This window comes from Eleutherodactylus coqui, chromosome 6 (genome assembly GCF_035609145.1).
Source record: "Eleutherodactylus coqui strain aEleCoq1 chromosome 6, aEleCoq1.hap1, whole genome shotgun sequence".
In the NCBI taxonomy this organism is placed as follows: domain Eukaryota; kingdom Metazoa; phylum Chordata; class Amphibia; order Anura; family Eleutherodactylidae; genus Eleutherodactylus; species Eleutherodactylus coqui.
Genome location: NC_089842.1, coordinates 186961352 through 186985525, shown reverse-complemented (window position 1 = coordinate 186985525; position 24174 = coordinate 186961352). Strand labels below are relative to the sequence as shown.

The window sequence follows — 24174 nt, the reverse complement described above, 5'->3', positions numbered from 1 at the left end:
TTTTTAATTTCTCATAATCCATTTTAGGCTCCCTACTCGAACAGCATTAACCCTTTCCAAACCACTGTGACGTCTTAAGACATTATGCTTTAAGGCTGTACAGCGCCTATGTTGGAAGACGTCTGTTGGGGTTCTCTTACTGTATATTGCTAGCCTCTCTGCTGTTGGAGCCTATCCAACGTGTTACCTCATGCAGTACTGGCTTTAGCCAGCATATAGCGCTGTTGTATAACAGCAGAAAAAGAGTAAGCCCCCTAGGAAAACCAAAAAAGTTAATAATGTGCAAGCTAATCGCCGTTCTCTAGCAATCATTTCCCTAATGAGTAATGACGATATGTCTTTGAAGACGTTCTTGGCTGTAAAAAATGTACAAGGAATCCCTACTTAAATTAAAACTTAATAATTCAAGTGTGATTCCATAATACCCTAAAATGTGCTTTCATTGGGCCAGTCAGAGCAGTAAAGTCCAAAATGAGTAATTGTTATATGCAGGGATTTATCAACTGAAAAGTAGTACTGTATTTAAAAAGTTGCAAATTTTGGAGCAAACTTTGTGGAAATATTGCAACTTTTTAAAAAATGTATACAACTTATAGCAGTTTTAAAAATTTGTGCTGCTACTCTGGCACAACATATTTAGGAAAAACTTTGTAAGAAACTGGCAAATTATATCAGAAATCTGTTCCAGTTCATAGCTAGCAAGAATTTCTATTTTGGTGCACGGACGGCCCAAGATGAACCTAATTTATTAAGAAGCACACATCTCTTAACACATTGGTTGCATCCTGCTTCTGTGGGGATCATATTAAGATCAGTGTATGAAACGCTAGTCTTAATTGTGAAGACTATGGGGGCAGAGGTGTAACTTTAAGCTTCTGAGTCCCAATGCAAAATCTGTAACAGTGCCCCCCACTATAAAGGTTTATTCATAGTACTGGGCTCCCTATATGGAGAAGAGAGGCTTTATTGGCCCCCTAAGGCTCCTGGGCCCAGGTGCAACCGCATCCCCTGCATCCCTATAGGTACCCCACCGTATGGGGGGGATTATTTATTGAGACCTGATGGGTGACAAAAGGAGCTCACTCTCCCTGTGATTTGCTAACATGCTGCAGTTGCTATTAATTGTGGTATGTAAGGAGTTAAACTGGCAGGACCTGAGGTTTCTCTGCTCCTGGTAGTTACAGCAAGATCCTTGCTGTCAGTAATCATACAAACCGCTGCCTTAAAAAGATGTATGTGCAAGTTTAAAGCCCATTAGTGACCTTCTTATATAGGCGTATTGGTGATCACTACGGGGTTAATGTGATTGGAAAGTGGAGGATTCTATTAGAAAAAAAAGTTAGACATTGTACCACACAAGTATATAAATACTACAATAGAAAGCTAGACAACAGAAGACTTAATACTTACACTGGGTCGATCAGCTTCAATCTTGTTTTCAACTTCTCTGAAAACAGAAAAGAGATACTATGTTTAACCCCTTAGTGACCAAGCCTGTTTGCGCCTTAATGACCAGGCCAAATTTTGCAAATCTGACACGTGTCACTTTAACATGGAAAAAGACCAGAAAGGTTTTGCATATCCAAGTGATTCTGACATTGTTTTTTCACCACATGTACTTCATTTAGGTGGAAAAATTTGAAAAAAAAATGGTCATTTTTTTTCACATTTCCAACTGCAATATCTCAAATATGTGCAAACATAATATAGAAGTTTTTGCTAAGATAAATATTTCCATCCGTTTACTTTATTTTGGGCGCACATTGGAAAAACTTTCGTTTTTTTTTAACCATTTAGGAGACGTACAAATTTAACATTACTTTTCAGCATTTTGAGGAACACTTTGTTTTCCTACATCAAGCCAAGATTCCAAAGGCTCATAGGAGTCAAAATGATAGATACCCCCACAACTGACCCCATTTTAAAAACTACACCCCTTAACATATTCACTGAGGGTTGTCATGAGTATTTTAACCCCACAGTTTTATTTCAGGAGTCAATGCAATTTAGAAGAGAAAAACTAAAATTTCATATTTTTGCAAATATGTCATTTTAAAGACAGGACTTTTTTCTATAGTACACATGAAAATGAGGATTTGCACCCCAGAATGGATACCCCTGTTTGTCCCGTGCTCAGAAACATACCCATTGTGGCCCTAGTATTACGTCTGTATGCACAATGGGGCCCAAAATGAAAGGAGCAACCGGTGGCTTTCGGAACAGAAATTTTGCTTGAAGGAGATTTAGGCCCTATTGCACACTTGTAGAGCCATTGAGTGACCAAAATGATGGTGAACCCCCACAAGTGACCCCATTTGGAAAAGTAGACCCCTTAACGAATTTATCTAGGGGTACGATTACTTTTTTGACTTCACAGTTTTTGAATGAATCTAAGCCAAGCCGAAGGAAAAAAATTACGATTTTCATTTTTTTGGTAATTCTGTCATTTTAAAAGCAGTTTTTTTGTACAGCACATATATGAATGAAGACTTGCACCCCAAAATGGATACCCCTGTTTGTCCTGTGCTCAGAAATATACCCATTGTGGCCCTAATCTATTTAAAGGAAACATGGCTAGGCCTATAATGGAAGGAGCACCCATTGGATTTCAGGGTACAACTGAATAAATTCCAGGCCCCCTTGCCCACTTGTAGAGACATTGAGCGGCCAAAACGAAAAAGAACCCCCCCAAATGACCCCATTTTGAAAACTAGACTCCTTAACAAATTCATCTAGGGGTGTACTGCATATTTTAACCCCACAGTATTTGACTGAATCTAAGCAAAGCAGAAGGAAAAAATTACGAATTTCATTTTTTTGGCAATTTTGTCAATTTAAAAACTGTTTTTTTTGTACAGCACACATAAGAATGAAGACATTTACCCCAAAATGGGTACCCCCATTTGTCCCGTGTTCAGAAATATACCCATTGTGGCCTTAGTATTACGTCTGTATGCACAATGGAGCCCAAAATGAAAGGAGCAACCGGTGGCTTTCGGAAGAGAAATTTTGCTTGAAGGAGATTTAGTCCCCATTGCCAACTTGAGTGACCAAAACGATGGAGAACCCCCACAAGTGACCCCATTTTGAAAATAGACCCCTTAATGAATTTATCTAGGGGTACGATGACTTTTTTGACTTCACAGTTTTTGAATGAATCTAAGCCAAGCAGAAGGAAAATATTACGATTTTCATTTTTTTGGCAATTTTGTCAATTTAAAAACAGTTTTTTTTTACAGCACACATAGGAATGAAGACGTTCACCCCAAAATGGATACCCCCGTTTGTCCCGTGTTCAGAAACATACCCATTGTGGCCCTAAACTACCTACAGGACACATGGCAAGGCCCATAATGGAGGGAATGCCCGCTGGATTTCAGGGTACAACTGAATAAATTCAAGGCCCCATTGCCCACTTATACGGAAAAAAATTGACTTCCTAAAAATAATCCCCCCCCCACCATCCCCATTTTTTGGCATTCCCTAAATATTAGATAGAAGTAATAATATAAACCGCGTTTTATGTCCGAAGACAGGGGTAATTACGGAGGATGGTTGGGTTGGGCACATGCGGCAAGAAAACCGGGTATTCCCCCTCCTCTCTCGCTTGGGGGTATTTTGTGACCTCAGCGGCGGGGATGGGGTGTAAAAAGTGGCGCGCCATGAGTCTTCGTAAGCTTGATGAGGTGCGGTGGTCTCACACAGAAGGCGCTCAACAAGCTGCTCCTGGAACTGCATGAAGGCGAGCGTTCCCGAGGCTTCTTGTAAATTACGGATTACAGGTAGCGGTCTGAATAACGCCAGGCTCACGCAGCCGTAGGTGGAATCCACTTGCGGAGGCCTGCAGCGGATCCCAGCTGTGAGCCCGGCTGTGACCCTGCGTACGGCCGCGTAATGTACTGCGCATAACTGCCTACTCACACAGGCGGTCATGCGCAGTACTTTTTTTTGCTTGTATTTCCCGCACCGTCGCTTAGCGATGACACGGGTACCCGCAGCCCATATACAATGTAAATAAAAATAGAAGTGGAGAGGAGCTGCTACCGTTAAAAAAATTTCATTCTTTATTAAGTAAAAAAAGCATACAGCTCACAGGTTCGTATACAATGTAGTTGCGTATGGGCAGCGGGTATATCCACGACCATGGAACACAATGGGCTCTATGTTGCGTATATCCGCAGTAAAATAGAACCTGCTGCATTCTCTTTTCTGCGAGTGGATTACACAATTCCGACCTGCTAATGTGAGCGGAATTGTGTAATCCAATGCGATTGATCTGCGTATTACCGTGGATCAGATGCATGCGGAATCCATAATTCGTATCCGGTCATGTGAGACCGACCTAAGGTAGATCGCTACCTTTGTATCACGTGACCGGGGACCGCTCAACGAGGCCACCCGTCATTGCTCCAGGCTCTCGGCGACCGTTGGTCGCTGGGAGCAAGGAGATTTTAAGCTTCCTGGGCTCCCCGACTCCTGCGCATGTGTCCGGTCTTTTGCCGGCGGTCGCATGTGCAGAATCCGGGAAAGTTCACGGATGAGGATCGCGTTGGGGTGCAAATACGGAGGCCTCCGGGAAAAGTTTCATCTCCTCTCACCGATCGCATCGGTGAGGGGAGATGAAACGTCAAATTTTTTTTTTAAACTTTTACATGATCGCCAATATCCATTGGATAACGGCGAACACGTGATCAGGAACCGCTCACCGCGGCCCCCCGGCAAATCTCCAGGCTCTCGGCTAAGTTTTATAGCCAAGAGCAGGGAGATTTTAAGTTATCCTGGCAATCCACGGCTTTTGCGCATGCGTTTGCCGCTTTGGCGACGGCCGCATGCGCAGAAGCTTTGGTAAGGTCCGCGGATAAATCTGGGGGCCTTAGGTATGTAATTTCATGCTCCCTCATGGATATGATCCGTGAGGGGAGATGAAATGTAAGTGTTTTAAACTTTTTTTTTTACTTTTTAAACTTTTAAAAAAAAACTTTTTTACACTTTTTTTTACTTTAAATGATCACTGCTATCCATTGGATAACAGTGATCATCTCTGCAGTGACATCCCTCTGCTCCTGGCTACATATGGCAGCCAGGAGCAGAGGGATTTTAAATTTCCCAGGTCCTGAGCCTCTCTGTGCACGCTCCCGATGTCAGCGGGACGCCGCTGAGGACCAGGGGTGAGTATTTTCACCTCCCCTCATGGATCCGATCCATGAGGGGAGGTAAATTAAGCTGATTTTTACTTTTTAAAAAACTTTTTCGCGGCGATCGCGTGTCCGGGGACCGCTCGCCGCGGTACCCGGGGACATCTCCTGGTTCCCGGCTACCTTCAGGAGCCGGGAACCAGGAGATTTTAAACTCCCCGGGGTTCCCATTCTTCTGCGCACGCGCGTGACGTCATTCGTCTGGCGCGCATGCGCAGAAGAGCCAAGCCGGGTCCCGGAGGACCCTATCTCCGCGGCAGACATCGGGGAACCTGGGTGAGTATTTTCAGCTGCCCTGATGGAGCCGATCCATCAGGGCAGCTGAATCTTTAACTTTTAAGGCACTTTTGTTTACTTTTTTGCGATCGGCGCTATCCATTGGATAGCGCCGATCGCAATGCCGGGGGGGACTACCCACAGTCCGGGATGACAGCTCCATGCTGTCGGCTACCTGTCACGTCCAGAGCCCACGGGGCTTTATTCTCTGCAGGAGACGTGTTTTTACGTCCTCAGAGAATAAAGCCCACTTGGGCAGGACGTAAAAACACTATGGGCTGGTCGTTAAGGGGTTAAAGTGTAGCGAACATTTTAAAAACTGATGTCTCAGTAAAAACTTTGAAAAGTAAAAATTGATATCAAAATGACATCAAAAGTTTTTAAAACGTTTAGCTACATAGTGACATGTCAGAAATTTTGATTGGTGGAGGTCTGAGTGCTGCGACCATCACCAATTGCTAAAAACAAGCAGGTAAAACACTTGTCTGGGCACTGTGCCCGTCCAGCTGTCATCAGTGAGCAGGGCACAGACTCCTGTATATCGCTCCATGCACAGCTAAGTGGGCACAGCACTCAGATGAATGCTTCTGTCAGCTCATTTTAGTGATTAATGGCGTCTCAGCAATGACATCAAAAGTTTTTAAAACGTTTAGCTACACTGATATCAATTTTTACTTTTCAAAAGTTTTTATGAAAAGCGTAGACAATGGATATAGATCATGCGGTTCATTATATGAATGCATTATGTCTTCCCCTTCAGATCTGGATCATTCTACCTTGCTTGAACAAAATATACTACAATGTGCTTACAGAATGCAAATGTTTAGGACCATACATTGCCATAATAAAAGCTCAATATATGTAATACGTTGCACAAATTTGTATTATACTAAGATGATATTAAGAATGTAGAATGACCAGTAACTTCATCTAGAGAATTTCTATGACTGCCCTTGTGGGGGTGAGAATTCCCAGCCCTCCAGGTACATGGAATATGGTAGGTTGTTTTACTTTTTTCTGACTGCATCAAGTATCTAGAGCCAAGTCCTCATGTTACATGGCTGTATACATTCATCTGTAACGTGGTGCATGCAGAAGTTTATGAAACCATACTATTTCTCCATGTGCCTCTGTTTTTACATGAAAGGAAAGTTTTATTTTTTTTCTCCTAACAGATCCCTGTGGCAAGTAATATTGCTTCTAGAGTTGATTATAGTACCTCAGGGGGATTTATATTATGGATTATAGTGCAACCCATAGCCCACTGTATGGCTCCGTACATCACTGTCATGTACAAGAAGCTCAACGGACATTCAGCTTGATAGATGCTTGTCTTTTTAGAACTTGTCTAATTAAGAGTTTAATTCTACCTGACATTCTCCTTCAGGTATACCTTAGAAACAATATTCATGATACAGTATTTGGGATATAGGAGTACACTGAACCACAAAGAAAACAAACATATCTATTGACTTACTCGGAGACATTTCTTTTTTCCGAGAAGACTCTTAAAATGAATTCTCCTTCCTGATGAGGCTCATAAGTGGAGGGGATGATGACGTATTCACTGGGAGGTAGTCTGAAGCGTTGGGAGACCTCTCTCATGTTGATATATGACTTGCACCTATCTTTGGACGCATTGTACAGAAAGAAGTCTTTTTGTAGATGCTGCTTATTACCATGCATCTAGAGGGAGAACAGAAATATCTTGTATAAAGTAAGGTGGGAACTCCATTCAAACATCCAATTTCTATCCTCAAAATTAATGAGTAGAATGTGTTAGTAGATTAGTATAAATGACATAGGTCTGGGACTGTAGTGCCTAACAAATGCAAGTGTGTTATTCAAGCAATAGCAATCCTTTGAAAATAAATCGCTTGTATAAAAATAGTCTTATCTATAATTATATGAGTGGAGAAGAGGCTTTGTAGACCCTATCATATCTCTATGAACCTCAATGCTGGGACCTGCTTGTTCTCAACACTGTTGTAACGGTTAGGATATCTGATTGACATTTAATATAAGTCAAGTGAAAGAGGGAGACCCACTTATAACACAAGTATTAACACTTAGAGCTGTAGGCTGAAAGGATCCTTGAGAAGTGCAATAACCATAAACCTATTGTCCCATTCATTTATGATTGAGTCTAAGCCCAACGCCTTCAGTTCGGTAGCAATCTTGTCACATATATATGTAATATATGCTCTTACAGTGTAAAGTATGAACAAGAATAAGTCGGTCGAGTCAATGAAATAAACGCAGGTCCATAAAACCAAATCAAATCAAAAGACCCATCACAGCACACGCCAAATAAGCTATTATAGCCTGATATTATGCATGTCTTAAGCAAAGCAAAATACTGCAGATCTTTGGAAGAACAACTTCTCCTTACAAAAATTGGCATGCATACATTCTCACAGTGTTGTATATTTCCAATATGGATATTGAGCACAGAAAATACAGTTTTATGTAGAAGTTTTAGGCAGGTGTGGAGAAAATGCTGCAAAGTAAGATTTTGTTTTCAAAAATAGAAGGCGTCTAATTGTCTCCAAATGTATTCTGCAGCAGGACAACAAGCTCAAACATCCAGCCAAAGAACTATCTTCCACATAAAGAAGAACAAGGAGTCCTGGAAGTGATGATATGGCCATCTCAGAGCCCTGATCTCAACATCATCCAGTTGGGATTACATGAAAATAAGGAAGATGGAACAGGTACTGGTACATTATGTCTCCACCAGAACAATGGGTGGAGAAATGGGTTAGCCTGGGTCAGTGACAGTGGCAGATTGGCTTCCTCCAGTAAGCCCCAAGTCTTGGACCTGGCAGCTCCCAGTGGCAGATTGGCCTCCTCCAGTAAGCCCCAAGTCTGGACCTGACAGCAAACAAGGGCCAAGACCGGCAGCCAGAGAGGTGCCGGAATAGGAGGACGACAGCAGCTCCTGCAGTATGATGGTGAGGCGACTCTCAGCAGTGTCAGTGTGGAGCCGTGCCACGCACCCCGCCCCACACCTGCTGCCTAGCTGGGATGGACGATAGCTTTGGGGAAGGGGAGCAGAGGAGATGTCTGCCACAACAACACCTTCTCGGGCCGAAGGGGACACCACAGCACGGGGCCGAGGAGCGGCTTCCTTACAAGCTCCGGAGCAGAAGACAGCCTACTAAGAAGAGGAGCGTGCAGCAGGAGCAGAGATCATAAACGTCCTGCCCACAGCATGGAGCCCCTTATGAGACACAGACACACTGATAGGTAGGACGCCTGGGACCTCACATGTGCAGGCTGCAGGGAGGAAAGACACCCACAGGTAGCAGTGTTGGGGTGATATTCAGTGCGGGTACTAGTGTACTATGTACTCCACCAGCGACGGCAGCCAATCCGCAGCTGGGGACATCACCAGGGTGTTCCCTGTCACTGAGGCCGGTCAACCCATTTCTCCACCCATACTTCTGGTGTCGACATATTGCACACCAGTACTGACAGAACAATACCTCTGCAGCGCCACCTATTGAATGGCAGCATTCCTTCAAATCAATGCTTGAACCTTTATACAGGTCTGTAAAGAAGTGATTGGAAATTGAAAACTAAGACAGAATCCATACACATGCTCAGTTCCTTCAAAAACTGTGTACAAGTAACCCTAGAAGAATTGATACTGTTTTGTAGACAAAGGGGCGGTCATGCCAAAGATTGATTTGATTTAGATTTCTCTTTTGCTCATTCAATTTGCAATTTTCATTTGTTGACAAAAAAACTATTAGGTCTCATGTCCACAGGCAAAATTGAATTGTGGAATCCGCGCGGATGATCCGCAGTTCAATATGTCCATAGACATCTGGAGGTATCTGGGCATTGGGCATCTGGAGGTAATTAAATACCTGAGGATGTCATTCTATCTCGGCGTGCAGATCACACATGCGGGATAAAAACCGCAGCATGCTCCATTTTCTGCGGTTTCCCGCATGGACGACTTCCATTGAGGTCAATGGAGGCCATCCGATCTGCGGCACAGCCGCGGATGACACTGTGGCCATGCCGCGGATGTGTAAGAAATCAGGAGTTTCTTTTTAAACAACACGGGGCATGCCTTTGGCACAGCACTGGCACGCCTGGACGCATCCGCCGTGCAGAAGAAAGAATAGCTGTCCGCGATGGAGGAGACCCAAGCTGCGTCCTGACAGGTGAGCAAATGTCATTTTTGACCTCATGGCTGCAGGCATGGCTGGAAACCGCTCCGGGATTCTGCACTGGGAATCCATGCATGCCCGTGGACATTAGGCCTTCACACTTCTATGTTTGAAAACATTGCTAGGGCTTATTTTCACTGGTATTAGGCATAGTTAACAATTAAATAACAATCAACTGTGCTATTCGTTTCATTTGAAAAACAGAAATAAAATGAAACTGAATTGGTTTGTGATCGGTGGAGGTGTCCAACAGGGTGGCATGTTCTCACCCTTCATGTTTAACCTGTATACGGAAATAATCATGCGAAAAATCGACTGAGACAAATTGGAAATCGGGATGAAAATAGGTGGCAGAAGCATCAACAATCTCCGTTACGCATGGGGCGTGGCCTGCGACCAGCATGAGTAGTCGCATGTAAGAGGTGCTCCCCAGGGGGAACACTAGAATCCTGCCAAAATCCTGGCCTAATCGGAACCAGAGTGACCCAATCAAGACCAGCGGGCTCCTAAATCCCCAGAGACGGTTTGGACCGCGGCTGAGGGCAAGTACAACCCCTGATTTAAGCAACGGAGCCGCGGGAGAGAAAGGGCGCCAACGTCCGCCATCTTCCCGCGCCTGGTGCACGGACTGTCTCCCCATCCTGCCCTGCAACCCGGCCGCTGTAAAACCCTGGTAGGCTGCTCTCCCCTACCCACCACCCAGCGGAGGATCCCCCTGTCATCCGGGACCGGCTGCGCTACCCTTCCTACCCCGAGGTCCCATCGCGCTGTCTCCGGGCCGCGGGAGCCGGCGCCTGCTGTGAGCCGGGAGGGGGTGACCCCTGCCGGAACTACCGGTCCCCCACGCGAAGTGCGAGACACCCCGCTGCCTGCGCGCCCGATTCGGAGCCGCTGCTGAAGGAGCCGCGGACCGGCTGCCGGCTCCGACCCCCCCGACGCCGCTCGCGGGCGCCCGGCTCCGCGCTCTGAGGCTCACCGCCCGCTCCCTGCCGACGAACTCCTGCTTCCAGCTGGACCCGAGACGAGGCTGCGCGCCTCTCCTGCCCTGCATCGGGACGCCGCCGCCGAGCTACTGACTCCTAGGGGAGCAGCGCTGGGCACCTCCGGACCGGCGCGACTGCTTTAAGACCCGCCGGGGACTACACCCTGCTGAACCACTACACGGGGACTTTACTACCGCTATACAGCGGGAACACCTTGCGCCCGGGGGCGCATTGAACGCGGACCTGGGCACTGGCCCGCTTCCATGGTAGCGGGCCGACAAAACCGTCCTACCAACATCCTTCACCGGCTGCGGCGGACCCGGTTGCCTCCGGCGAATCTCCTGCGACGGCCCGTTCCGTTTCCGGACCACCTTGCCGCTGCTGGACCACGCTGCACGGGACACCATCTCGGGGAGGATCACCCCTCGAAACCAGCCCTGCGGAGCCGGCGACGCTGAAACTGTAAGTCTCTCTACAGGGGGCCAGGGGACAACACTCAGGACTGTGCAGACCCCTCATAGTCGCGGACCCTGAATAGGGGACATATGACACAATAAGACCACCCGGCCCCCCCCCCCACCCTCCCCAAAATAACCAAGGGACCGACCACCCCACTGTTATTCTCTGAACGGACTTTATCGCATTGGGACTACAAATAAAAGTCCCCGTAGTAAACAACGTACTACCCCCGACTTTGAACCGCAGTGGCGGGAGTGGACTGTTACCCCTTACGTAACCCGCAGACCGTCACAGTTCACAACAATACAAAGATATAAACTCCGGATCCCTACAACCAAGCATTGACACTGTCTATATTACAACAATAACTCGCCATACCAAGCCAGCGAATTCTAACATGAGCACACGGGCGAAGGGCGGTTCTACCGCCGAAAAATTAAAAGAATTTTCTCGCTCTGAGACCCCTGACCACACCCCGCGTGCAGCCCGACCCATGCAAGCGAAAGAGTCCGAAGGTGAGGCGGGGCAACGCTCAGAACCCACTATGCGTCAACTCCTAGACGTGATTAATGCCTGTAAATCCTCTCTCACCAACAAAATAGAGGAAATCAAATCCGATGTCTCCCTATTAAGACAAGACCTACACAACATGCGCGACAGAATGTGGGAAATGGAGGATCGCGTCTCTAACGCGGAAGACTCACTGCGCCCGTTAATTACAGCGGTCAAAAAAGCAACAAGAGCAATAGAATTCTGCCAATCAAAAACAGACGATTTGGAAAATCGTTCGCGCCGCAACAATCTGCGCATAATAGGCCTGCCCGAGAAATCAGAAGGCTCCCGTTTAGAAACATTTGCAGAAACCTGGCTCAAAACGCTACTGGGAGAAGACACCTTTTCTACCCACTTCACAGTAGAAAGAGCCCACCGAGTCCCCGCAAAACCACCACAGCCGGGAGCCCCCCCACGCCTCTTCCTAATAAGGATTCTAAATTGCAGAGATCGCGACGCTGCACTACGCCAGGCCAGACTAAAAGGCCCGTTAAAATATAACAACACAACGGTCTCCATATTTCCCGATTTTTCGGCTGAGCTACAAAAACAAAGAGCCACCTTCACAGAGGCGAAAAGGAAACTCAAAGAAAGACAGATCCCCTACTCAATGGCATACCCTGCACGTCTACGAATAGTGGCCCAGGGAAAGGTGGTCTTCCTTCAATCCTCTACGGAAGCCATGGAGTGGCTGGAGATGCATGCCGAGATCTCAAAGGGGTGACCAAAACCCCCCCATACTCGCTAGAAAGACTCTGGGCCTTGCCGCGGTCCAGATTCTCAACATCCCTTGCTGTAAAGAAGATATGCAGCATAACCGAGACACCTCCAAAGCTATTATTGGAGCCCAGCGGTCAATCTTAAACCTCTAAAGGCCATCAAGAACTTCCCCCCAACAACACAACAACCGCTACTTCTTACTAGAGTGTAGCTAAATTGTTTTTCCATTCCGGTTTTCCTTTCCCCTAATATCTCCCTGTCTTTCCCCCGGTCTTCTCTCCTTTTCCTCCCCTTTCCACAATTTTCCTATCTTTGTTGTATTTTGATATCTGCGGTATAAGTTTAGCAAGATGTCAATGATTAATGGTTTGAACTGTTGCACTCTGCTCTCCACCAAAACCCTCCACAAACAGGCGCTCACACAACCCCCCCCCCCCTATACTCACCAACACCTTCCCCTGACCCCCAAATCACAGACATAGGGGCTAAAATCTATACCCACGCAAATAAAGAGGTCTCTAAAATGTCTTAGCTGGAACGTCAGAGGGCTCGGCACAGCACTTAAACGTAGGATAGTATTCACATATATCAGACAACTAAATCCACACGTCATCAGCCTGCAGGAGACTCATCTCATTCGAGAAAAGGCAGACACTCTCTCAAAATCATGGATCCAGTGGGCCTCCCACTCCTTTCATACCTCCTCCTCTAGGGGCGTTTCCGTACTGATCCATAAATCGGTACGCTGGAACCCAATCGTCACCCGCAGAGATCCTGAAGGAAGGTTCATATTCATATATGGAGAAATAGATTCCAAACCATATCTCATCCTATCTATATACAACCCACCTCACAACAATCTCCACCTCCTGCAGGCTGCTATTGCGTTTGCACACCACTACCCTATGGCGGAGGTAATCTGCCTAGGTGACTTCAATATGATAATGGATCCGATCAAAGATAAATTTCACATACCCTCTAACCCCACCCCGACCTCAAACTCCCCCCTGAAACAACTAATTGAGAGTGTCGGATGGGTTGGCCTCTGGCGACACCACCACCCCGAAAAACGGGAATATACCTGCCACTCACCGGGACACAACGCGCTGACAAGAATCGACTATATATTCAGCTCCACAGAACTGGCGATATACCTCTCAAACATAACACATTGCCCGAGAGGTATCTCAGACCACAGCCCCATATTATTAACCCTTAAATTCCCCCAAATCAAAATAAGGCCCACCTGGAAACTACACCCATTCTGGCTCAAACTTATCGGAACGGATGACCAGATGCCATTCCACATCTCCCTATTTTTGGATGCCCACCAAGATAACACTCATCCGGCCCTGAAATGGGACACCCTCAAGGCCTATATTAGAGGATTCCTCAAATCAGCCATCACACATATTAAAAAATCAACATCACAAGCCGATAAAGAGATAGAAAGTCAGACCCTAGAAGCCGAGAGAACATACATATCAACCCCCACTGAAGCTAACAAAGCAGCCTGGCTTAGTCTATCCCGACTCCATAAACAACAAATACATGTTAGGGCCAAACGCCAACTATTCTTCTCCAAACAACACTACTTTGAGCTAGGAAACCAATCCAGCCACCTACTCGCCAACCTTATAAAACGAGAAAACCATACAAACACGATCCTCAAGATCAAAAATCAACATGGAACAGAGGTCACCGACGCCCCATCTATTACAAATAGCTTTAAAGAATTCTACGCTAACCTATATGCTTCCTCCTCCCATAACACGGTGACAGACATCCTAAATTATCTAAGTGACCTAAATTTCCCAACCCTCTCCGGGGAGCAGGTCGACCTCCTTGAGGCGCCCTTCACTCTGGAAGAGATCCAATTAACAATTCAAGAAATGGCCCTTAAAGCACCAGGCCCCGATGGTCTCCCAATAGAGACATATCGCAAATACCTCGAACAACTAGGCCCGCAACTCCTCGAAGTACTAAACCAAGCGCAACTAGACAAAACACTCCCAGCCTCATTTTACAAAGCCTCAATAGTAGTGATTCTGAAACCTGGAAAGGACCCTACAGACTGCGGCTCCTATAGGCCGATATCACTGGTAAATGCAGACTATAAGATCCTAACTAAAATTCTGGCCACCAGACTGAATCAGGTGATCCTATCCATCATACACCCCGATCAGACGGGCTTTATGCCAGGAAAATCCACAACCATAAACATCCGCAGAGTCCAGACAGCCATCCAACTAGGTACACAATACAACATGCCATGGGCCCTGGTATCACTTGACATGGCAAAAGCCTTTGACTCGGTGGAATGGGCTTTTCTGGAAGCATGCTTGATCCGCTTTGGGTTCGGACCTAATTTCCAACAATGGGTCAAAACCATATATAAGTCCCCAAACGCAAACGTCATAGTCAATGGTATCCCATCGGCGGAACTCCAACTGACAAGAGGCACCCGACAAGGATGCCCTCTATCCCCGGCCTTGTTCGCCATAGCCATCGAGGCATTAGCAATCTGTTTGAGAAACTCCCCTAATGTGACAGGCATCAAATGGGCAGACCATGAAAGCAAACTAGGACTATACGCAGACGATACAATCCTATTCTTATCAAACCCATCAAATTCCTTTGTCCAGGCCATGACACATATAGATAGATTCTCCCATTTTTCCGGATTATATGTAAACTGGGCCAAATCAACAATCCTTTACACAGAGGTTAACCCAAAATACGACCCCCACGTCGAGAAATATGGATTAAAACCAGTCTCAAAATTCAAATATCTGGGAATGATCATGTCATATGACCACAACAATGCAATAACAGACAACATAAACCCACTTTTAGAAAACATAAAACTCAAACTGAAACGATGGGCTAAACTACCACTATCCGTAGCCGGGCGCATAAATCTCATTAAAATGGTCATCCAGCCCAAATCCCTATATATATTTCAACATATGCCAGTGAGTGTTCCCAAACGCCTTTTCAGGACTTTAAACTCCTTAATTACAACATTTATTTGGAACTCCTCGCGCTCCAAGCTGAGCCTATCGATCCTACAAAGACCTAAAGAACAAGCCGGAATGGCCCTTCCGGACCTCTAGCTTTATTACCTAGCAGGACAGTTGCGAAACATCAGAACCTGGGTCTTAGGAAAAGAACTACCTATAGCAGACAGACAGCTTGCGAAACAAGTAACTGGTCACAATCTCCTGAATTTCCTAGAATTCCCGGAGCGCACCAAATCCACTGAACTAACCCCACTTCACAAACTGGCTCTTAATGTATGGAAAGAAGCAAAGACACTGCAGAATTACCAGGGGGTGTTGCCGGAACTTCCCCTCTGGAACAACCCTGGCCTCACCGCATTACAGTCAGTCCCAGACCCACAATACTGGATCGCCCAAGGGGCACATACACTAAATGATATATATATGGATGGAGCGCTCCCCACATTTACGCAACTGCGCGATAAGCTGCAGGCCCCACACCTCCAGTTATTTAGGTTTTTTCAACTAAGACATGCCCTAAACTCCCAATTCCCCCCCCCCCCTCTCGGCCCGTATATCTAAGTTCCCCACAATAGGCATCCTCAAATCCCAAGGACCCAAAGGCCTAATATCAGCCCTATATACACACCTCCTCTCAGCCAAAATAAGTCCGAATCCTCCCCCTGCATACGACAGATGGAAACTCGCCATCGCGTCCCTCACACCTGAGGAGTGGCAAGACATCTCTGAATCCCACCTGTCAGTGTCACCAGCTGTAAACAATAAGCTAATACAACTGTACATTATTCACCAAGCCTACCTTACCCCCAACCGATTACACAAAATGCGTAACACTACCTCAGACTCATGCCAGAGATGCCGCCAACCAAGAGCGGACTTTTGGCACCTGATCTGGGAATGTCACTTTGTCAGGGAGTTTTGGTCAAAGGTGACAAATCTCCTGAACTCACTTCTACGGCCCCCACTATCCATAGAACTGGACCCCAAGGTGGCGCTGTTCAGCTTGCTGGAAGAGGAAGTGTGGCCACACCATACCCGCGTCTTCCTCGAAAAGACACTATTCTTTGCCCGTAAAGAAATAGCCATAAAATGGATGGCAACAGAGCCCCCCTCGGTCCCACAATGGGTCCCATCCGTAAACACAGTAACCTCGTACGAAAAAATTATATATCAAAAAAGAGGATGCCCGATCAAATTCCAAAAAGTATGGGGAGCCTGGTTAGACTCTCACTCTACCCTGACCACCGATTAAAATCTCAACCTACCCCACGTTAATCCCCTCCCCACTGACAAGCGCCTGGAAGAGCTACAACCCCGAATCCCCTAACCCCAAAAGGGCAAAGGAAGAGCAGAGTCTAGTGTTATTGTTATTTTATTGTTCTTTTATATAAATTTAAAAGTCTACTGTTACAATATGCGAACAGATAGTTCGAGATACACAGCAACTAAGTTGATGTTAATCCAATATATACAACCGTTACTGTCTATATCACCATGTGAAATGTAAAGTTTACTTCACTGTGTATCTCACAAACTGCATATTACCAATAAATAAAACGAATTTAAAAAAAAAAAACAATCTCCGTTACGCAGATGACACAACTCTGCTTGCAGAAACAGAAGCAGGTCTGAAACAGCTGATATGGAACATTAAAACTGAAGGTGAAAAAATGGGCATCTACCTGAATGACAATGAGGTCATACAATGCGTGTGAGACTTCATCTTCCTTGGCTCAAAAATTGACCAGGCTGGAGAATCTATGCCAGAGATAAAACGTAGGATAGTATTGGGGTGAAGCACAATGCCAAACATGGACAAAATCCGGAAAAGTAGGGATATTGGTACAGCAATTAAATGGAGGATAGTGTAAACCACAGCTTTCCTCATAACCATGTATGGATAGGAAAGCTGGACTGCAAATAAAAGCTGATTAGAGGATTGATGCGTTTGAGCTGTGGTGCTGGCGAAATAAGACTCGATATATTACTGGAGTGCAAGGTGACCAGACTTAGACTCCCATACTTTGTCCATGTAATGCAAGAGTCTATAATGCTTGGACAGATCAGTGGCAAAAGAAGACCTGATGGCTGATACTGGCATGGATATCATGAGGGTCAGGAACGACTAAACGGCTAACAACAACAACAAATGGAAATATTTCCGTTTTAGTAATAAAGCCCATTGAAATCAATGGTGAACAAAACAAACATTTAATTCAATTTTTTATTTCTGTTTTTCTACTCCTTAAACGAAACAGAAAAACAGAAACGGTTAACTGAGCCTAACACCAGTGAGAACAAGCCCTTACTTTGAAGCATTTTTTTCCACGCCTGCCTATGACTTTTGCACAGTAATGCAGAATCATCCCATGCAATCAAATAATTATCATCAGGATTTCTGAGAGTGTGTTAGATTGGAACATAGAGTACACTATCCACCCAGCTGTGAACTAAAACAGCAAACTCCAAAGTGTATCTGATTGCATGAGAAGCCCTGGCACACACAGCTGGGTAGCACATCGTATGTGGTAGGCGGACAGCCCCCCTTCCCACCCACGAACACTATTGGGCAATTTATCAGACTCACTTTAAACAGAGAAAAAAAAAGTGGTTTGGGAAATTTGGATTGCATTTCGTGATTACCAACACTGGGAACGGATTTAGGCCATATATACATGACCGATAGCGATTTGCACCCGAGATTCTTAGGTGCTACTCGCATCACACAGCACACAGAAACCCCATCCATGAGCAATGTGATGTGCTGGACATCACACATTTGCACATACTACTCTCCTATGAGACTCATTCGAAAAAGAATATGCTGCGATAGAAAAATCACCCATGGAAATAGACCCATTGCAAGCAATGGGGTCTATCTTCATGCAAGTTTTGAGCGCCTCAGAACTCACAAAACTCGCACAAGAATATTGTCCATTTAAATACATGCTCTGTTCACAACAGTGATATGACGCAGATTCCGTCAAATTTAATGGTAAAAAAATGCAGTGCATACAGCTCTATTCTTTCGGGGAAATGATGGACACTACCATGGAACCCTTTGGACTCCATTTAAAGTCAGTAGTCGCCATTGGTGTCTGTCTTTTGATGCATCCATCACAGCTCCAAATTTCGTTGTTCTGCTGCTATGATGGAACAGCAAGACAGAATTCTTAACGCAGATGTGAAAAGAGCCTAAATGCACACTAACTAAATTGCTAACTTAAAGGTTGTCATCAGTGCCTAATATGCACTCTGAGCAATGTATAACTAGAAATGCTGCTGGAGAATTGTGAGACACTAATGAGTATTCTGATCCTCAATTAAATTATTATTTTGAGCATTTTAACTAGGCTCATTTTCAAGGAATCTACTTTGTTAAATATCAAGAAAGAGTTAAACCCAAGAACTTCTTCATGACTTCTTCCTCTATATCATACCTCTTTTGGAACCTTGAGAAAAAGAAAAAGAGACAAAGACAAAGTTAAATATAAATTTGCAATTACAACCACATCAAACAGGTTAGTACTGCCTATAAAGTAATCCACGCCAAAGGGGCAGATGCCAGGATCAGAGTAAATATTTGCAATTCAGTTGTAAAATCATATATATGTATGAACACTCATGGCAAGACATCACGCCTGCGAGCTAAAACAGGCAACCGGGGATTTGGTATTTCCTGCTAGGCAGTAAACGCTACATCAATAGTGACGTAGAGTACATTGCTCTTCAAGAGGCAGAATGTAGCAAATGGACACTACATAACAGGAAATAGAAGATTCAGCCATCTTGCGGTGAGGTGACCCGGGGACTGAAGGAACCAGGAGAAGATCGGTTAGATGAAGATGTGGTAGCAAGACTGCCTGGGGAGGAATAGGCAAGTATAGAATTTTTTTCCCCTAATGACAGAACCCCTTTAATGTTCTTTAAAAACAGCTCAAAAGTACTTCAATACACTCCTAGGTGACCCAATAGAGCTACATAGGGCTTTTATGGCTCTTACATAGTGTTATACACCAGTTCTAAGAGTATTAGTGAAGTTACGTTTCGCTTCTAATTAATTTGAAGTAAACCAAAATCTTTGCCGAAATTTGGCAAATTGCTAAACCAAACTTTTCAAAGTTCGCTCATCACTACTTAGCCTTTTGTTTAAGCAGGTCAGTGCTCTGACCTACTGTCTGAAAATAGTTCATATCAACAATTACATGCCAATCAGCTAAGCATAAAGGCCCATTTAGATGCAACAATTATTGCTCAAAATGAGCTAAAAAGCCATCTTTTGAGCAATAATTGTTAAGTCTAAACACACTGCCATCATGCACTGTTCGTTCACCGCTTACTTCTAGCCAGCTAGAAATTAGCAATGAGCCTTATCAGCACCGCCCGCTGATATCTCAGCAGGCGGTGCCAATCTCATTCTTTCAGATGTAATCCTGCTGGCAGTTCTCAGCAAGACACCAGCTGAAAGTGCCAAGAACAATGCAGCTGTTTGCATATTCAAAACAGCTGCATTGTTCTCTGAGCTATCACAGAGGTATCCCGCTCCGCCTGCATAACTCTTAAATAGCTAATTAGCTAGAGTTATGCAAAGATGATCACTCAAAACTATCACTCAAACTGTCACTTGAGCGATGGGCCTTAAGGAATGTGCACAATTTATACATACAGCTGATTGTTACAATGCTTTCCTTAGATATACATCAAAAAGATGGTATCAGGATAAAGAAACAGTTTTGCACAAATGCGAGAATGCTAAGGAAGTTTGGTCTTAACTGGTCAAAGCACAAAATCAGACCCTTCCATTACTAATTACAAGTTCTTACCAACCTTTTTGATGATAACTATATCAAATAAATTAATGTACAATTCTCTTATGTTTACCTCATAAATAGCAAAACCAATGGTAAAAAGATTGGCTCCTGTCTTCCGGTCTTTCCTGCGATTCTTCTGCATTAAAGCAACAAGGAAACTACAGACGACCTCATTGTCTTCGGGATCATCATCTTCTTCTAGGAGTTTCAGACGATACTGAGGATTAGTCCAGTAGGTGTCTATAATTTTAAAAAGATAATATTAGTGATTTTCTAAGTTTCAGCTCATTACCCAATACTTCTTATTTACTCTGTGTTCATCTTTAAAAACAGGTCGTCTCGGCTATTCAAAATTTTCAGCAACGCTGCGTGATAATTGAGTAATAGATCTGGGAATTGATGTGAATAAGTATTCATGTATATAAAGCTTATTATCTCAGTAAGATTGAGGACTGTGAATCAAGCATAAGGGTTCAGTCACACGGGCGTTCTAACGTGCATTTTTTCGCACGTCAAAAAATTTGCACTAGATAGGACCAATGTTTTTCAATGGCAGCGGTCACATGTGCGAATTTTACATGCGGAAAAACGCGTGCAGCAAAAATTAAAGGGAACACCAGTTCACAGAACGCATGTAACTGCGGCAAACCGGTGTTCTGTGTTTGTGAAACCCCTTGATGCAGCACCGACCCCATTGAGAACATATACTGAAGATTGCGATCCTCTGGCACAGCTGTGGCAGAGGAGAGCGATGTTCTCCCATTAAATTCAATGGAGCTGGCAATACAGCTGTCTCCATTAAAAGCAACGGGCTGCCGGCAAGCGCTGCAGTGATTTTTGGAGAAGGGCTTCAAATATAAGCCCTTCCCTGAAAATCAATCCAATAATGTGTAAAAAAAAGATAAAATCTATACTCACCTCTCTGCAGCTGCCGGAGCACAGCCGCGTCCAGTCGGCTCTTCTCCCGCACTGCTCTAAGGAGTATTCAGCAGGCAGGGATTTAAAATCTCCATCTGCTGAATGGGTTGTCTCTGATTGGCTTAGCACTGTGATCAATCAAAGGCAGCTCTCCGCTATTAAATGACAGCTGAGAGCTGCCTCTGATTGGTCCCTGCGCTCAGCCAATCAGAGGCAGCACTCACCCATTCATGAATTCAGGCCCCAGGAGCTGCAGAGAGGCGAGTATAGGTTTTAATTTTTTTTTACACATTATTGGATTGATTTTCAGGGAAGGGCTTATATTTTAAGCCCTTCCCCGAAAAATCACTGCAGCACTTGCCGGCAGCCCATTGAATTCAATGGAAGAACATCGATCTCCTCTGCCACAGCTGTGACAGCTGTGGCACAGCTGTGGCAGAGGATCGCGATCTTCAGTATATGTTCTTAATGGGGGTCGGCGCTGCTGCTGCTGGTCTCATTGAGCGCAAAGTGAAACCCCTGGATACTATCGTATCCAGGGGTTTCACATCCAAGGAATCCCCTGCTGCAGCTGTCACAGCAGGGGATAGCGGGCAGCGCTCTCCTTGAACAGCAAAACGCCGGTGTGACTGAGCCCTTTTGAGTGGATAAACGCTGCTAGCAGCGTTTTTTCCACTGTGACGCCGGCTTAGGTCACGCAAATTTTTGAACGCATCAGTTAGGAGTTCAAAACTTCTTGCATCAAAATGCCCGTCTGACTGAGCCCTAAGAGAGGTCCCTGAAGCAGAAAACTTACACTATTTTACAGTTCTATAACTTCAGATGAAAGGTTTGAACCTCAGGCCATTCACTGCCTTCCTTATTTTGCCACCTTAAAGGGGTTGTCTAATTACTAGAAAGCATCCCTTCAATAGCACTCATTGTAGTAAAATAACAAGCTGAGCCGTACTTACCCATCCTTCGCCACCAGAATCCAGCGCTGCAGTCCCACCCTAGTTCCAATTTCTGTTCTGACAGCTGATGTCACCGGAAGTCAGGTTACCGCTACTGCCAATCAGAGGCTGCAGTATTACCACTCGTCCTCCTGACATCGGCACTCACTTCCTGGACGCCATGAAGCCAAAAAATTAAAACAGTGATGCTGCAGCAGTCACCTGATTTCTGGTGATGTCCGCTGTCATAGCAGACACTGGGACCATGGTGGGGCTGCAGCACTGGGTCCTGGAGGTAGAGATAACTACTGCTCAATTTGTTATTTTACTACAGTGAGTGTTATTAAAGGGATGTTGTCCGGTAACCAGAAAACCCCTTTAAAGGGAGTGCTGTGCAGGTTCACACTACATTTGGGAAAGGGGTAGGGTATAAATCCAACTTGGTCTCTGTAAAATATATATCCATGTGAATAGGTAGTCACACCCAACAAATTTGCAGTTCTAGCATAAATTGAGGGATTGAGAACCAGGGGATCCAGTGAAGACTATTCATTTTTTGATGCATGACTCAATTGTTGTTTTATCTAAAGCCCCATTTACATGCAAAGATGATCACTCAAAATGTGTTCAAAAGATAGGATGATTTAACAGTTTGAGCAAACATTTTGCATAAGCTGCTGATAGGCACTAATGTCCATTAGTAGCTTATTAGCTTCATTTGCATGTAAATGAGCCTCCCTTCACTATATGCGGAAATCAGCAGGTGGTCTGTTATCTGCATACAGCCCCTTTGTTCTCCCAGGGGACTGTAGCTGAATACAAGGTTATCAGCGCTCCCATGGAGAATCACAGCGTGTGGTCCCTGCTATCAGCTCTCTTGCGAACAATGGATTTTAAACTCAACTAAAAATCATGGTCTGGCTGAAAAAACAATGGTAGTGTTTACATGCAATGATTATCACTCAAAAGACATAGTTTGAGTGCTAATCGTTACATATAAATGGGGCTTAAGTCTTTAGTCTAATGTAAGTGTCCTATTTTACCAATGTGTCTTTTGCTCTGCAGATTTTCCTTTACATTTGCATTTACTCTTTTACGGATTACAAAACATTATTGCAGTAATTAAGGAATAATAACCTGGAAAGTTTCGACATCCTCCAGCAGAACAGCCTCTGACCCACCGTCCCTCATTAACTGATACAGTCCATGTCTGGAGCCTGTCTGACTCTAGAGCGTCAGCCGTCAGGTTGCATATTTCTAGTTTTGTAAAATTCTTCATAAAATCATCAAATGACATCCTGGGGAGAAAGTGAAACCAGTAACAGTTAAATAGATACCGTAGAAGTAGTAAACTCAAAAGATTTATACTCTTAATTGGAAAGTTCTTGTCACATATAAGCTCTGATGATTCTGTATGAAATGTATGTAAGGAACACCTCCAATGTTGCTGGCGGGAAATGCAGCCAGCAGATTGAGCAGTACTTTTAATGAGCTTTACTGGAAAGTCTTTGAACGTTGATGTATCTCCAACCATTAGAGTTAACCTGCTGGCAGGATGCAAGGACCCCAGCAATGTGGGAAGTACCATTTAAAGCAGGCTTCTAACCTCACTAGTAAGTATATGGTGAAGTCTATGCCTCAATATTAACAGTAGTCCTCGTCAAATGCTTTGTTGCTTCATTTAATCTTACATCCTTATGCTGAACTCATTTGAACATTAAAATAGATGTATGAAAGAGTATTATTAGTTACTACTAAACCATAGAAAGGCCTGTGCAGCAAATGATCAGTTTTGGTAAAACTGCCTCCCCAGTTGCACGTCACCAATAACTTTGGGGTTTCCTCTTTACAGTTCTTAAATGTACTACTTTGCAGCCACTTTAAGGAAAAGATTGGATAACCCATAAATACAAACTTCCTAAAAATAACTGTTAAGAAAATTCAAGAAGATGAACAGCTGCAAAATTCAGGCTGCCATTTATTGGCAATGAACTTTCAGATAGAGTTGGAGTCAGTAAGGACTTTTTTCCCCCTATAATGAGGGAAATTGGCTTCTGTTAAGACAGAGTACTGATGCGGATCTGGCGAACATAGGAAAAGGACGGGGGGGGGGGGGGGGAG

The 24174-nt window shown here is 44.7% G+C and overlaps 1 protein-coding gene across 4 annotated transcripts in view; it reads right to left on the bottom strand.

Annotated features, from left to right (window-relative positions):
* CAPN3 (calpain 3) overlaps window positions 1–24174 on the bottom strand; it is a 156609-nt gene that overhangs the window by 29710 nt on the left and 102725 nt on the right. For all 4 annotated transcript variants that reach the window (XM_066608459.1, XM_066608460.1, XM_066608462.1 and 1 more), the window contains 5 exons: window positions 23191–23351; window positions 20274–20443; window positions 18833–18844; window positions 6949–7157; window positions 1411–1447 (listed from right to left, as the gene is read on the bottom strand). In XM_066608459.1, the coding sequence (XP_066464556.1) occupies window positions 1411–1447; window positions 6949–7157; window positions 18833–18844; window positions 20274–20443; window positions 23191–23351 (589 nt within the window). The remainder of the gene's footprint in view (window positions 1–1410; window positions 1448–6948; window positions 7158–18832; window positions 18845–20273; window positions 20444–23190; window positions 23352–24174) is intronic.